Here is a 16,110-nt window from a genome sequence, read left to right as displayed (position 1 = left end):
TTTTTAATGTTTACTGTTCTATTAAGTTGGTATTCAAAAGTTTCTGTTATGTTAATAGTTTTGGGGTTACCATTGTGGTGAAGTGTAGAACATGTGCTTGGGTTGAGGACCTGCTAACAACAATTAAAGTTGTTTTAATAATAAAAAATAGCCATTTTGGGCATGCCATAGATGTAATAAAACCATCTTCTGGCTAACACCTAACAATAATTCTTTACAGAGTAAAGTTTTTGAAAAAGTTGTGAAAATTGTTCTTGAATGCATTCACTAAATAAACTAATCAATTAAACTGTATTATTTGTTTTAATTTCTGTTTGATATTAATTTTAGGATAATTAAACAATGGTTTTGGACAAAATTAAAAATGTTAATCTGATTCAACTAAATGGCATTGAGTTAACCTTATGTAATACATTTAAGTTAACTGAAATAAATAATGTTAATTAAATGCAACATAACCAAGTTACGTGGAACCTGTTGACATAAAAAAATTAAGTAAATCCAACGTATATTTTTTTGAGTCCAGAGGTATATTTGCATTGCTATCAGTGGGAAAGACTGCTTTACTGCTAAATATGTGAGCGGCATGGAGGAACATAAAGTGATGCAAAAATATAACGTCAAAATGAGCAGGTTATTTAGGGGTGTTGTTAAGCACAAGCACAACATTTTAGTTGTTTAGAGTTGCCAAGCAATGTCAAATTGTGCTCATTCACAATTAGTACAATTCCTGCCCATGAATTACTACTAAGTGAAGTATATGTTTAATGAAAAACGGAAAAGTTTTTCCTTTGGATTTTTGCGTACAGATGACAACTTTGTCAAAACGATCCCTGTTCATGCATATCCATGAAAACAACTAAAAACGCAGTTTTTTTCATATCAATGATTCATGCCAAGCCAGTAGTAGTCACTTTCTAAAGAAACACTATGCGCCTATAGACTGAACATGTAGCCTAATACACATGCGCATGACGTCACCATTTTGTAGTTCACATGGAGATGATAATGATATCATTTCAAAAACGTGCACTTTGAAACCTGTTTTCAAAAGTTTGAGTTTTGAGGTCCCTAAAACTCCACCGTCATGTAAATGAATAGCCTAAAAGTTTTACGTTTTTAGTTAAAAACAGTGCAGTTTAAATGGCCCCTTCATGTTCAGGGCTACCCAGTGCAAGAAACCAAATGACCAACAGGTATAGAAACCAACAGCTATAGAAACCAAATGATTGTAAAAATCATTTGAAAAAAGCTTGTCATTTGTGACTCTGGTGGCTGGCCAGGACAGAAACTTAGATTTGCGTGGAAGAGCTTATAACTGTTGCTTTATAGCATCTGGTTAGGTCGTGGTACAAGTGTTACACTGCAGCCACACCAGCCTGATGTCTCTTCATTATGAAACACAGCATCTAACCTCATCAGTGGTTATTTCTAGAGAAGTGTGTGTGTGTGTGTGTGTGTGTGTGTGTGTGTGTGTGTGTGTGTGTGTGTGTGTGTGTGTGTGTGTGTGTGTGTGTGTGTGTGTGTGTGTGTGTGAGAAAGAATGGTACTCTGTGTGGACACTGATCACTCATCTGGTGGACTGCTGAGAGGAAGGCCACTGGGACAAAAGGAAGTGTTTATCACAGCCAGAGAGTGTAAAGCATAAGTCTAAAAGAGAACACACTAATGCACCTGTGATGACAGCAGGCAGTTTTTTTTTTTTTTATACTTTAGTCATGTTTCCACCGCAGAAACTTTCCCCAGGAACTAGGAACTTTGGGGTTGTACTTGGTTTGTTTCCACCACAGGGACCAGGGTCTAAATGAAGCCCCTTAGAAAAGTCAGTTGCAAGCTAGTTCACGCAACATTTTGATTGGTTGACTCCACGCAGCATTTTATTTCAACCACCACTTTTAACAGTCTGTTGCGATGCTTGCAGTAAGAGTTGTTTACCATTCAGAATCAACAATGGAGTTTAAAAAATCTGAAGCTGTTGAAGTGGTTCACAAATCATACTGAACGATTCATTCGCAAATCAGACTGATCTGACTGCAGTTGTTTTTAAGTCAACAACTCATTGATTCAAATGATCTGTCCAAAATGAGCCAAGAACTGGGATAACGTCAGTGCTAAAATGGCACAAAAAGTTATAATGCTGAATTTTAGCATTTATTATTGTAAATTATTACAATTATAGTCAATTATTACAGCTGTAACAGTTTCAAATGACAAAATGTGTATGCTTGCCTAGCATTCCTCCTAAAGTATTATCATATTTTCCCCCTTGTGATGTCTGTACATTGTATTTTTATACTATTTGTCAATATGGCATATTATTTCACTTGTTTGCACACTTGAATTATCCGTAACTTAAATTGTTATTTTAGAATATTGAAGTTAAACGTTTTTATAGTGTATAATAAGTTTTAGTAATAAAATAAAAAGGTTGCTTGTTTGCAAATCAATAGGCCTACATATTAAATGTCTGCACTAATATTTCTTATTATTGCTGCTGGCTACTGATTAGCCTGACTAGTGCTGGCTAGAAAAAAAAAATAAACAAGGTCCATAGATCACTTTTTTCACTATTTTATCACTATTTCACTTTTAATAATTAAGTACATTAAAAATCAAGTATTTTTAATCAAGTTTACTCAAGTACTCAAGTAACCAAATACAGAATCAAAAGAATCTTAGGCCCATTTCTCATATGCGGCCTGTTTTATACCATACTGTATTTTTCTTCACCATGTGGAAATGAAAATCAGTCATGAGGTAAAGCCACAGCTGCCTAGAGGATAAAAAGAGAGTTAAATATGTCTGTTTGATGGTAAAAAATGAACTGAAAGTTTTCTGGTTGAACAGAGAGAAAGGCAAAGCTCCACTTCCTCCTTATGATTCAACTAGCCATTGTTATATGTTTTAATATTGCAGCTATTGCAAAACCAGAATACTCTTTGCAATTATACAGCCTCTGATTGTTCATTTCAAAAACACGTGACCAATAACCTTGTCATCGCATTTATTGTGCCAGTAAAAGCAAAGGTTTGTCAAAATTAAAATACTCTAATAAAGTACAGAAAATGTACTTAAATAGGTAACAAACTCAACTATTACGAAGAAAAAACTATTGTTAAAAGCTGCTTCATTACTGTCCACAACTGCATGGTTACAGTTAGTGTTACTACAGAAAATCCATTCTAAATGTTGGAGTTTTGTGTATTGAAAAGAACTGGATTGTTCATGAAATAATGTTTCTTCTGTTTTTCGCATCAGTGATGTTGAGAACGTCAGCACTGTTTCGTTGGGTTTAGACTAGTTTCAATCACTGAGACATTTGGGTTTTGTAACAGAATTCTGCACCGAATTCAAATGCTTCTCACCGGATTTAACAACTCTATTTAACAATGGTCACTGAATCTGAGTTTGTACTGCAAACAAATGCACTGAATCTGAGTTTGTACTGTACTGTGCTGTCTGCCTCTGCGCCTGTCTGTCTCTCTGCCTCGCTGCTCAGTGTTTTGTATCTCTGTATAGCTTTGTTTTCTCTTACTTTTATTGAATCTCGTACTTTTTGTTGCTTATATTATCATTACTTTATATATATACTATTGCCCACCACATTAATCTGACGTCGCCAGCTTGTAATCTTTGAATCTAAATCGCTGTTACAACGCGTTTGCATCTCGCTAGCTTGTTTAACTCGCGCGCTTCTCTTCCAACGCGTTCATCAAACAGCTGTGGCAACTCGGATCAGTCTACAAACACGGTGAGTTATGTCATCCTTTCCCAGTGTTATATCGTGTTCCATCTGTCACATGTTTAGCATAGCCCTCTCTGTCAGCGATGAGGGATTTACATGTCATAAATGTAGGGAAATAGTCAGGCTGACAGAGAGAATCTCAGAATTAGAGACACGCATCCAAACTTTAATCGAGGATAGTAAGAATGCAGGGGCTTCAGATACTGTTTTGGATGCGACTAGCTTAGTGAACTCTGTACATTGCTCGGTTCCGGCTGTAGAGCCCGCGCATCAGGGCACTTGGGTAACGGCACTCAGTGACGCACCCACTGAGAATCCTGTTGAAAGTACCCTAGTAATTGGCGATTCTATTACACGGAACGTGAAAATAGAGACACCAGCCACCATAGTCACATGTTTGCCGGGAGCCAGAGCACCTGACATCAAAGCAAATTTAAAAGTGCTGGCTAATGCTAATCGTAAATATTCTAAAATTATTATTCACGTCGGCACAAATGATGTTCGACTTCGCCAGTCGGAGATCACTAAAATTAACATTAAAGAGGTGTGTGAACTCGCAAGTACAATGTCAGGAGAAGTAATTTGCTCTGGTCCCCTTCCTGTTCGTCGGAGTGATGAGATAGTTAGCAGATTATCATCACTCAATGGCTGGCTGTCTAAGTGGTGTCCGCAGAATAATATAGGTTTCATAGATAATTGGAAAAATTTTTGGGGCAGACCTGACCTGTTGAAAAGAGATGGTATTCATCCCTCCCGGGATGGTGCTGCTCTTCTCTCTAGTAATATGGCACATAGTCTTAGAGCTGAAACATGACAAACTACAGAAACTATTGCCTCTGTCTTTTCCAGCACATTAGATTCAGTCGCTCCTTTGCGTTTAAAAAAGATTAAGGAATTTAATCCAACACCATGGTACAGTGAGCAGACTCGGGCCCTAAAAACTGCAGCCAGAAAAATGGAGCGTAGCTGGAAGAAAACAAAACTAGAAGTATTTCGCATTTTGTGGAGAGAGAAAATGATTGAGTACAGAAAGGCCTTAAAAACTGCCAGATCTGCCTATTTTTCAAAACTCTTAGAAGAAAATAAACACAACCCTAGGTATTTATTTGATACAGTGGCTAAATTAACAAGAAATAAAGCTTCAACTTCTGATGTTTCCAAAGAGCACAGCAGTAATGACTTTATGAACTTCTTTACTTGCAAGATTGATAATATTAGAGAGAAAATTATAACCATGCAACCGTCTACTACAGTATCATGTCAGACATTGCATTGTAGTGTCCCTGAGGAAAAATTCATTTCATTTACTGCTTTAGGAGAGGAAGAATTGTCTAAACTTGTTAAATCATCAAAATCAACAACATGTATGTTAGACCCTATACCAACTAAGCTATTGAAAGAGATGCTTCCAGAAGTCATAGATCCCCTTCTTAATATTGTTAATTCATCTTTGTCATTAGGTCTTAGGACTTTGTCATCTTTGTCACCAAAAACTTTTAAGCTGGCTATTATTAAACCTCTTATTAAAAAAACACAACTTGATCCTAAAGAATTAGTCAATTACAGGCCGATCTCAAATCTTACTTTTCTGTCAAAAATACTAGAAAAGGCAATTTCATCGCAACTATGTTCCTTTTTAGAAAGAAATAATATCTGTGAGGATTTCCAGTCAGGATTTAGACCGTACCATAGTACTGAGACTGCTCTCATTAGAGTTACTAATGATTTGCTCTTATCATCAGATCGTGGTTGTATCTCTATATTAGTGTTACTGGATCTTAGTGCTGCATTTGACACTATCGATCACAATATTCTCTTAAATAGACTTGAAAATTATGTTGGCATTAGTGGAATTGCATTGGCATGGTTCAAATCATACTTATCTGACCGTTATCAGTTTGTAGTAGTAAACGATGAGATATCATATCGATCACAAGTTAAATATGGAGTACCGCAAGGCTCAGTACTAGGACCATTGCTTTTCACTCTGTACATGCTACCCTTGGGAGATATCATTAGGAAGCATGGCGTTAGTTTTCATTGTTACGCTGATGATACTCAGCTCTATATTTCTTCACGCCCTGACGAAACTTACCAATTCACAAAATTAACAGAATGTATAGCTGATATAAAAAACTGGATGACCAGTAATTTCCTACTACTAAATTCAGAAAAAACAGAGATTCTAATTTTTGGACCAAAAACTTCTTCACGTAATAACCTAGAATATTGTCTAACACTTGATGGCTGCTCTGTTAAGTCTTCGTCATCAGTTAGGAACCTGGGTGTGCTCTTTGATACCAATCTTTCATTTGAAGGCCATGTTACCAGCATCTGTAAAACCACTTTCTTCCATCTTAAAAATATATCTAAACTACGACATATGCTCTCAATGAAGAATGCAGAACAGTTAGTTCATGCGTTCATGACCTCAAGGTTAGACTACTGTAACGCTCTACTGGGTGGTTGTTCCTCCCGCTTGATAAATAAACTACAGCTCGTACAAAATGCAGCAGCTAGAGTCCTTACTAGAACTAGGAAGTATGAACATATTAGCCCAGTTCTGTCGTCACTGCATTGGCTTCCTGTTAAACATCGTATAGATTTTAAAATCTTGCTAATTACTTACAAAGCACTAAATGGTTTAGCCCCCCAGTCCTAAGCGAGCTCTTAATGCATTATAGTCCTTCACGTTTATTGCGATCTCAGAATTCAGGCCAACGGATAATACCTAGAATATTGAAATCAACTGCAGGTGGTAGATCCTTCTCCTATTTGGCACCTAAACTGTGGAACAACCTTCCTAGCATTGTTCGGGATGCAGACACACTCTGTCAGTTTAAATCTAGACTAAAAACGCATCTCTTTAACCTGGCATACACATAACACATTATATATTTATATTTTCAAATCCGTTAAAGGATTATTAGGCTGTATAAATTAGTTCAGCCGGAACCGGGAGCACTTCCTATAACACCAGATGTACTTGTTACATCAGAAAAAGAATGGCATCTACGCTAATATTAGTCTTTCTGTTTATCCCGAGGTTTACCGTAGCCAACCGGATTCGGGGCCGTTTCCAGATGAGACCGAGGACCGGTGCCTTGACACGACCACAACGCAGCCCTGTATCAGCAGAGATCGAGTCGACTAGATCATCCATTGTGAAGACATCATCGACACGACAGCCAGTGCCACAGTTTCCTCAAAATTATAATCACGATTATTAATCATGTTTATTCTATCAAAAGAGTAATGTAACTATGGCTATTTTGCAAGTTCTTTACCAACCTACACTTCACCCAAAAGGCCTGTAGGTGGCACAAAGACTTAAATTTAACCAACTATGATAACTTCATTAGATGGTAAATCAATACAAAACATGGTTTTGGTGAGCGCTTTGTAATATGTATTCACATTAGATTTTAAAGCAACACAATTCGTTTGCAATAAGACAAACCAGATTCAAATTGCCCGGCAAATTCGTAAAGCAAAGAAAATCATTTCTAGCTGATCAACATTATGAAAACTGGTAAAACCTTTAGGAACTTCAAAAGATAAAACAGCGAAATTCCTAATATTACTTCCAATATTTCCAAATTATGTTCATTTTCATAGAGCGGGCCAATATCGTGACGATTATTTAAAATCAATCGAGAGAAGCAGATATCGTTATCGTGATAAAATACGATTAATCGTGCAGCCCTAATTTAATTTAATTTGACTTGACATTTGATATTCAACAGTATCCTTGACATTTATTCAACAGTGCTTTTGATCTGCCTGCACTGACACTATTCTTTAAAAGGAAAAATTATATACCAATTATCAATGTAAAGCTGCTTTGACACAATCTGCATTGTAAAAAGCGCTATATAAATGAAGGTGACTTGACTTGACTTGACTGTCTATTGGGCTGAACTGATAAATGGTCTGTACAGCGTGGTTCAAATGAGTGGTGCTGTTTCGTTCCACTTTTGAAAGCGTTTGCTGTTTCTCATGGTTTGTGCTGAAGACACTACAGAGTTTAGTAATTATATGCCAATGTGTTCGTTAATGACAATTTTACGACAAAAATCAAATTGGATGACATAGGAAAACTGAAGATGGTTCGCCTTGGTATGCTGCACTTAATCTAAAGAGATGGGTCTTATGGTTTTTATGTCAAAGTCAAACTGTTCAGAAGATGGTGTGGAAATTGGATGAATGGTTGGATGGATATTTCCTCCTGATAAGTGAAAGGCTTGTTTCACCTCAGTTTCTGCTTTAACATCCTGCCAGGGAAGGTCCCAACAAACATTTAAAGCAAGTCACATCATAAGACGACCCTGTCATCACAGCTCAGTAATGCAATAACAGCCTCCATAGAGACAAGACTCACTCTCCTGCAAAACATGCTGTTGACAAGCTGTACGAGATTCTGTAGTTAATGAGCTAATGCAGTCACAGTCTGTGTAAGTCTGTCACTGCATCCGAAATCGAATACTTCCCTATATATAGTATGAGAAAAACAGTACGCCAAAAGAGTAGTATGTCCGAATACATAGTATTTGAAAAACAGTAGGATAAAAGTCCCCAGATGACCTATACTACTACTTTCCAGTGAGATTCTGAAGTGTGCATTCTATAGACACTTTACTGTCCCATGAGGGCATGGGAGAGGATTTGTGAATGGCAGTGAAGCGATGCAACTGACGCTGGTAGGTCATGTGACAGTAACAACATGGCAGATGTAGTACATCAGGATTTCATTCATACTTTATAGTACACAAAATAAATTTAAATCCAAACGCAGTATCTAGTCAGACTACATAATTTCAGATGCAGTGTGTGTTTTTGTCATAAGTTGCGGCTAAAACAAGGGACGAGTGAGATTTTGTTGCTTGTTTGGTTTCTATTTTAGTAATGTAGTACTGGATAGCTCTGCCCACTGTGAAATATTACTGGTCTTGCTCCACATAGCTGTATAATATTAAACAATGAGGTAACACTTTATTTTACAGTGTCATTGTTACAAATGTTACAATGTAGCTACTATCGTTATAACTGTAAATTATGCATAATTACATGCAACTAACCAAACCAAAGCCTAATCTTTATTAAGTACATGTAGTTACTTAATGTTACTCAGTACTTAAATGTATAATTACAGTGTAACAAAGGCACCTTAAAATACAGTGTAACCAACACTGAATATGTTCTGATATGGTTAAAATGTTTACGATTGTTTGGCACCACACAGACTTTTTTATTTCAGAGTGGACAGAAAAAAAAAAAAAAAAAAAAAAAAAAAATCAATCAATAAACTGCATCTTTTACATGCTCTCAAGCATTTGAAAAAAAGAAAAAAAGAAAAAGAAAAGAAAAAACACCCGGTAATGGCATCCCACCCTTTCTCAGAAGGGTTTTTCTAATGAAATAATCATCACTTTAATGGTTTCTGTGTTCTCACTGAAGTGTAACAAGCTTCTAATGAGCCTCCAGGGTGAGAAGAGACAAGAAAATAAGTAACAAACAGAGAAGAAAAGAGTGGCTGACAGGCCCCAAGTCAAACTACAGAGCAGAATCACAGCCAAATACTGCCAATAAATGATTCTGCCAAATATATAGAAACATTGACTTTAAGAATATATGAAAGTCTACTGATGGTACAATCATTAAGGTAAAAGTCATTAACACAATAACATATTTATAAGGTCTTGAATATGAGAGTACACATCATAATTAGTTCAATTATTTTCATGAATTTAGTTCTTATTGACCTTGACTCAGTCATGAGGGTCTTCAGGGCTTCACTGTGTTATATATACACTTTTGTTTTCTTACTTCATGTTGGTTGTACTTCAATTTTACAGACAAAATTTTTTATATTCATAATATTAAGCAAAACTACAAAAAGATTAAAAGAAATTAATAATAATAATAACAACTATAATAATAATAATAATAAATATAGCTGCAAGCAGCAATTACTGGGCCAAGCACAAAAACAGCACAATAAGCCAGCCAACATGGCTGTGAGCATCAGACCAACTGCAACAGTGAGCAATTAAAGACCTATTAAGATCATTTTAGGCAAAAGAGCTGAAAAATGATAAAAAATGAGGATTTACTGTTCATCACTTTCGACCAATAGGTGGCGCTGTGACCAAATTAATGTGGTATGGTCAGAGTGAGGTGACAATGACATCTGCAAAGTTTGGTGTCAATATGTCAAAGCATTACAGAGATACAGCTTCAAGAGTCGTTTTTGCTTCATGCCTCAAATTCGTTGCTCCGGTATACGAAAACGGTTCGACATATCGACTTGAAATCCATAACATAACATTATAAATTTTGTTATAACTTTTGACCACAAGGTGGCGCTGCACCAAAACTTTTTGAGTATTGTCAGGCCATGGTGTCAAAGATCCATACCAAGTTTCGTAACCATACACTAATGCGTTTGTAAAATACAGCATTTTTGCACAAAATTCAAAATGGCAGACGGTCAAAATGTCTGATATGGGAAAATTGGAGAATCTAACAAGACCAAATTTATGATTTTTGAACAAACCCATCAGAAGTTATAAGCAAAAATAGCCATTTTTCATATCTCCGCACCAGTAGGTGGCGCTGCGCCAAAACATTGCATTATGCCTCAGGTTATGCTTGTGATGACATATACCAAGTTTGGTCTGAATACGATAAAGTGTTGCGGAGATACAGCCACAGATACAGATACAGTCGGTTCTATGGGCTGCCATAGACTTCAAGAGTGGAAGAAGAAGAAGAAGAAGAAGAAGAAGAAGAAGCAGCGTACGGAACGCCAACGAATACAATAGGTGCCTACGCACCTTCGGTGCTTGGCCCCTAATAATAGCTCATGAATGTATTTTTATAAAAATTGTAGCAATGAATTAAACAGCAATTTAGTGTTAATATATGTCATGCTCGGGTTGTGTAAACACACAAAGATGAAGATATTACACAACCTTAGTAAAGAAGAGACCTGACAATCATGAACAGAAACAATGGAATTTAAATACATATGAGGTAACTGGTGACAAAACAGCTGAAAAAAATGACAAAACTGTAACCATGACAACTAACTCAGGTGGAAAACGGTGCAGGCAGGAAAACAAAGTCCAGACTGAGTGCAACTGTGACATTATACGCCGATATACATATACATATATCCGCCGTTTTGTCAGACAAAGCAGTGAGGGGAGTCAGTAGATTAACGTCAGTGGACTTGAACTTGAAAAATGGTGTGTACTGACGTCTTTCCAAGGTTGAAACAACATTCCTTCTGATGTTCATTCATGTTTATTTGATGCTATAAATCAACTAGTAGGAAGAGATGATCGGTTCACGAGCAGATTGAACTGAGGCGCTACAGCGATCTGTCATGACACATTGAAGAGCCACGAAATGGTATTTATTGTATAAATTTCTTTAAAAATTACAAAATTTGAAATTTGAGACTCTGCTTCATATCAAAAGTAACCTGCTCTGTCTTGTCTGTCGACATGTTGTCAGTGTCCTCTTTGCTCCATGATGTATTTTTCACTGCTTAAGAACATGATGTGTGGTGCGAGAGCAGCATGGTTTGTCGGATGTAGCAGCAGTAACTAAAGGGGGCGGGTCTTTGCGAACGATCAATTGGAGACAAAACAGCTGAACGAAATGACAAATAAAAACTAACCATGACAACTAACTCAGGCAGGAAAACAGTGCAAGCAGAAAATCAAAGTCCAAAGTGAGTGCAACTGTGACAATATATTTATGAATAAGGCCAATTTACTACAAATTTATTATGTGAGTAAATAATACAGTAGACCTTTACCAGATGCAAACAAAAAGTACCACGATATTACCATGGTTTTACCAATTAAATACCATGTAAATATTCTATTTGAATGTGGTAATTGTTATTTATACAGAAGTCTGTTCAGAAGTCTGGGATCAGTAAGATTTTTTTAAGTTAATTCTTTTATTCAGAAAGGATTTATTTAATTGATCAAAAGTTTCAATGAAGAATTTTACATTACAAAAGATTTATATTCAAAAACATGCTGTTCTTGTAAACTTTCTATTCATCAAAGAATAGTGGGGGAAAATGTATCATGGTTTCAACAAAAATATGAAACAGCACAACTGTTTTCAATATTGATAATAATCAGAAATGTTTCTTGAGCAGCAAATCAGCATACTAGAATGATTTCTGAAGAATCGTGTCAGTAATGATGCTGAAAATGCAGCTTTGATCACAAAAATAAATTACATTTTACAATACACTCACATAGAAAACAGTTGTTTTAATTTATAATAATATTTTGCAATATTACTGTTTTTACTGTATTTTTGATCAAATAAATGCATCTTTGGTGAGACTTAAAAAAAAAAAAAAATTAAAACATTGAAAAATCTTACTGGCCCCAAACTTTTAGTGTAGTGCATATAAAAAAATTACCATGGTAATACCTTTTGTTACCTGGTACTAACACTGATTGTTTTTTTGTTGTTTTTTTTTTTTTTTAAGGTAAGCTTTGGCTATGACTGTCTCTCAGCTTTAATTAACCTATATGTGAAACAGAAGTAACCTGATAGTGTGTGAGAGAGAGAGAGATAGAGAGAGGTTTAGTCTTGGCCTGTATTCAGACACACTCTTGCAGTGGCCCTAATTGTGCTGCTCCCATTTACAGACCAACTGTTTCAGCGTTAACACACAGAAACACTGAGGGCTATATTTATGTTTTTATAACATACACACAGGTATTGTATTTAGCATAAATAAAATGAAGCCTATTTTTATGACCAATAAGGCTATATGTAAATTTTCTCTTTAAATTCGCATTACTGTAATCTGAAAGGCTTTATTTTCTTTAAACGAATTCTAATTTCTTATTCTCCCTGTGTGTGTGTGTCGAGAGAGTGTCATGCTGACTGAATGTGTGCCTGCTGTGTTTCCTGTGCATCAGCAGGATCACACTGTGATCTTCTGTCTTTCTGTCAGTCTCCTCCCGTTTTTATGACACTCCACATCACCGTCACCCTCAGGCGGCCAACAGCATCACTCACGCCTTGAACGGGGCAAACCCGCAGAGACCCTACACAACAAGCTAACTGTGCCACACTAGCACAGACGCCCATACAAAGGCTGAGATGAAAGCAAGGTGATCATGTCCTGGACAACAATTTGGAAGGTGATCAGTCACCACAGAGACTCGTACAAACATTTAGGTTGAATGCTGGTAAAATCCAGTTACAAATATGCACCTACATCAAGAACACATGTATAAAAAATACCAACAAGATAGAGTCTTTTCTCAGTTTAGCTGTATTACGATGCAGTCATATTACATGTCAACAATGAACTGAATTGAGCTGAATAACGACTATTGGGTAACATTTTAATTTGATGGTTCACTTTAGACATTCTACTGACTTTGTAACTATGTCTACATGTCTAACTCTCAATAATTTGCAACAACATGTCAACTAGCTCTCAATAATTTGTAAGTATACATGTCAACTAACTCTCAGTAATTTGCAACTACATGTCCACTAATTCTCAATAATTTGCAACACGTCAACTATCTCTCAAACATTAGCTACTACAAGCCAGCTAATTCTCAATAATTTGTAAGTACATGTCAACTCTTGTTATTTATCATTATTATCAGTATTCGTAGACTGTAGTAGATTTTTAGTAGACTGTTAGGTTAGGGTTCGGGTTAGTAGAATAAGTTGATATGTAGTTGGCAAGTTACTTATAGTTAGAATGTCTAAAGTGGGCCAGCAAAATAAAGTGTTACCCATTATTCTCTGCTGAATTTCAATTTGTCTCATATTTGATGAAGTTAGCATCACTGATTCTGTTATTTTCCTGTTTATAACTGTGAAGCTGCTTTGAAACAATCTGTACCATATAAAACACTGTAGAAATAGAGGTGACTTGACAGTAGTGATATTTCAGTGAAATCTTGCAGACAAAAAAGGTTGTCCATTGTCAATAATGTAGTAATGCATAAAGCATGACTGAATTCCACCAAACAATGGTGTGACCATACCTAAAAACCAAACCAAAAATGTTTACATGTTTACACTAATGCATTAATACAAGACATGTTTTTACAGTCTAAATTATTTTCTATGATAATCAGCTTAAATGCAGTTGTAGGTGCAGTCACACTTCAGCAGAATTTCACTGTACAAATAACATAGTACAAATTCATTCAAAATCACCATCTTGTAAAATAGTTTCCTTATGAGAGTGTTTTGGAAATTTCACTCGAGTTTAAATTGGTCTTGAAAATTAGCCGCATTGACCAAGAGAAAGCATATTGGTTTGAAAGTGACTTCTGTGCTCTAATGAGAATTAACCTATTTTCTCAAAATTTCACTGAAATTGTTCTATTGTGACCATACCTTTATTATATTTAATTACTTATATTATATTATTATATTTAACAAATAGCAAGAACTCTGTGTAATTGCAAATTACATGTAGTTAATTAGTATTACTCCAAAATAATTTATCTAAATACAAGAAAACATGGACAGTTTAAAATAAAGTGTGACCTTGCATTTACTGTGGTAATTAACAACATGCCACACATGCAGCCCAGTTGTATTTAATCCGGAAAATTGTTTTAAAACCTGTGAAACTGTCACATAAGTGACATGTTTTACCACTCTATTTATTGCAAGGATTTGTGTATGTCTTTAAGAAATGAATGGTTGGCAGGAACTACATCTCTTTAAAGAGCAGCATGGCAAACAAACAAACAAACAAACAAACACTTACAGTCACTAAATATAACTTTCTGGATTGTGGAGTTTCCAACCTGTGGACTCACCTGTTCAGACACAACTTTTTGATTATCACTTTTCTTGGATTGTATATCCACTGGTGGACACTCACATTGGGACTTATCAGCACACTAGGATTCTTGGACTGTTTGAGGGTATGGTTTCCTGATTTTCCTGACAGTTTTCCTGGTTTTATTGTGTTGTTTTAAAGTCTCATGTGAACATTGTAAATACACAATTTCTAATTAAACTTATCTCTGTTTTATGTCTTATTCTTTTAACATTTAAAGATCTCACACAGTAAAATCTGACCCTATTTTAAATCTTGTAACCCAACCAATTTGGTTTATCGTTACAAACCAAGGAGAGCATCTTCAAATTCTGCCAGTGCAGAAAAGTAGGGCTTTCCCAGAACTAAGCAATTATGTAATTCATCATAGTGTTCTGCGGGCCGGTGTCTGGACAGAATGTAATCTAGATCAGCACAGGGCTCTATATAGATCTGATGTTCCACTGAGAGTGTCAACAGCAGAGAAAGCACCTGCAGTCCAAACCTTTACAACAAACATGGTGACACTGAACATTTTTAAAGGGTTTTTTATGAACTAAAATTGATAGTCTGCAGATTTGGGTCTTGTTCTGACTGTTGTTGTTTGAGGAAATTGATCCCTTCACTAACAGATTTGACAATCATTTATGTTCCAGAAAGTGCAATTTATGTAGTACCACAGAGCAAGTTAAATTTAATTTAGTGGTCGAGAAATGTTTTACTCACAGCCAATCATCATCATGGCCACGGCGAAGATCTTCTCTCCATCTGTGGTGGGGGCGATATTCCCAAAGCCAATACTGGTCAGGCTGGTCATGGTGAAATACAATGACGTGATGTAGACCGAATCTTTGCTGGGACCCCCTTCCCACTTCCCCGTGCCACTGGCATTGAAGCGATATGGTGTACCAACAGATTCTCCCAGAAGATACAGCCAGCTGTCCGTACGGACCATGTTGGCTTCCTCATCTATGACCTCATAGTCACCGATGCTGTACCAGATGCAGGCTAGCCAGTGGGCGGCCAGGCCAAACACACAAACCAGCAACACCAGCACCGCCGCACCATATTCAATGTAGTGGTCCAGCTTGCGGGCCACACGCCCGAGTCGCAACAAACGCACCACCTTCAGAGAACTGAAGAGGCTGCTGATGCCCTGCAAGAAGTAAGAGAAGTGATTAGTGAATATTTTAGTTATTGGTCATTAAGATTATGTTTTTACCCATAAATGATGGAATATTAACCAAACTAAAAGCCTGTTCACACCAAGACAAATTTTTGGTGCAAAAAATGAATGCATCTGTCTAGATTGACATGATCATTCGTATGTCATTAATCTGACAGTTGTTTTTTATTATTATTACGGAGAGGTGTTCTAATCTCTTTTACATTGATCTTTGAAAAAAGACAACCAATAAGATTTGCATTCTTGGTCACATGCCCAGAGCTGCTCCTCCTATCTTGGTGGTGCTCATTGCAAGACTATTTTGCTAAGTGACAGTGAATAGCAGTCTCTGTA

The 16,110-nt window shown here is 36.4% G+C and overlaps 1 protein-coding gene across 1 annotated transcript in view; it reads right to left on the bottom strand.

Annotated features, from left to right (window-relative positions):
• The window catches only part of kcnh1b (potassium voltage-gated channel, subfamily H (eag-related), member 1b), a 57,862-nt gene that overhangs the window by 24,109 nt on the left and 17,643 nt on the right, over positions 1-16,110 (bottom strand). Inside the window, exon 7 of the mRNA XM_048168891.1 lies at positions 15,318-15,747. Within this exon, the coding sequence (XP_048024848.1) occupies positions 15,318-15,747 (430 nt within the window). The remainder of the gene's footprint in view (positions 1-15,317; positions 15,748-16,110) is intronic.

Source organism: Megalobrama amblycephala, linkage group LG2 (genome assembly GCF_018812025.1).
Source record: "Megalobrama amblycephala isolate DHTTF-2021 linkage group LG2, ASM1881202v1, whole genome shotgun sequence".
In the NCBI taxonomy this organism is placed as follows: domain Eukaryota; kingdom Metazoa; phylum Chordata; class Actinopteri; order Cypriniformes; family Xenocyprididae; genus Megalobrama; species Megalobrama amblycephala.
Note: the sequence above shows the minus strand (reverse complement) of the source record. Positions and strands in the feature narration are given on the sequence as shown.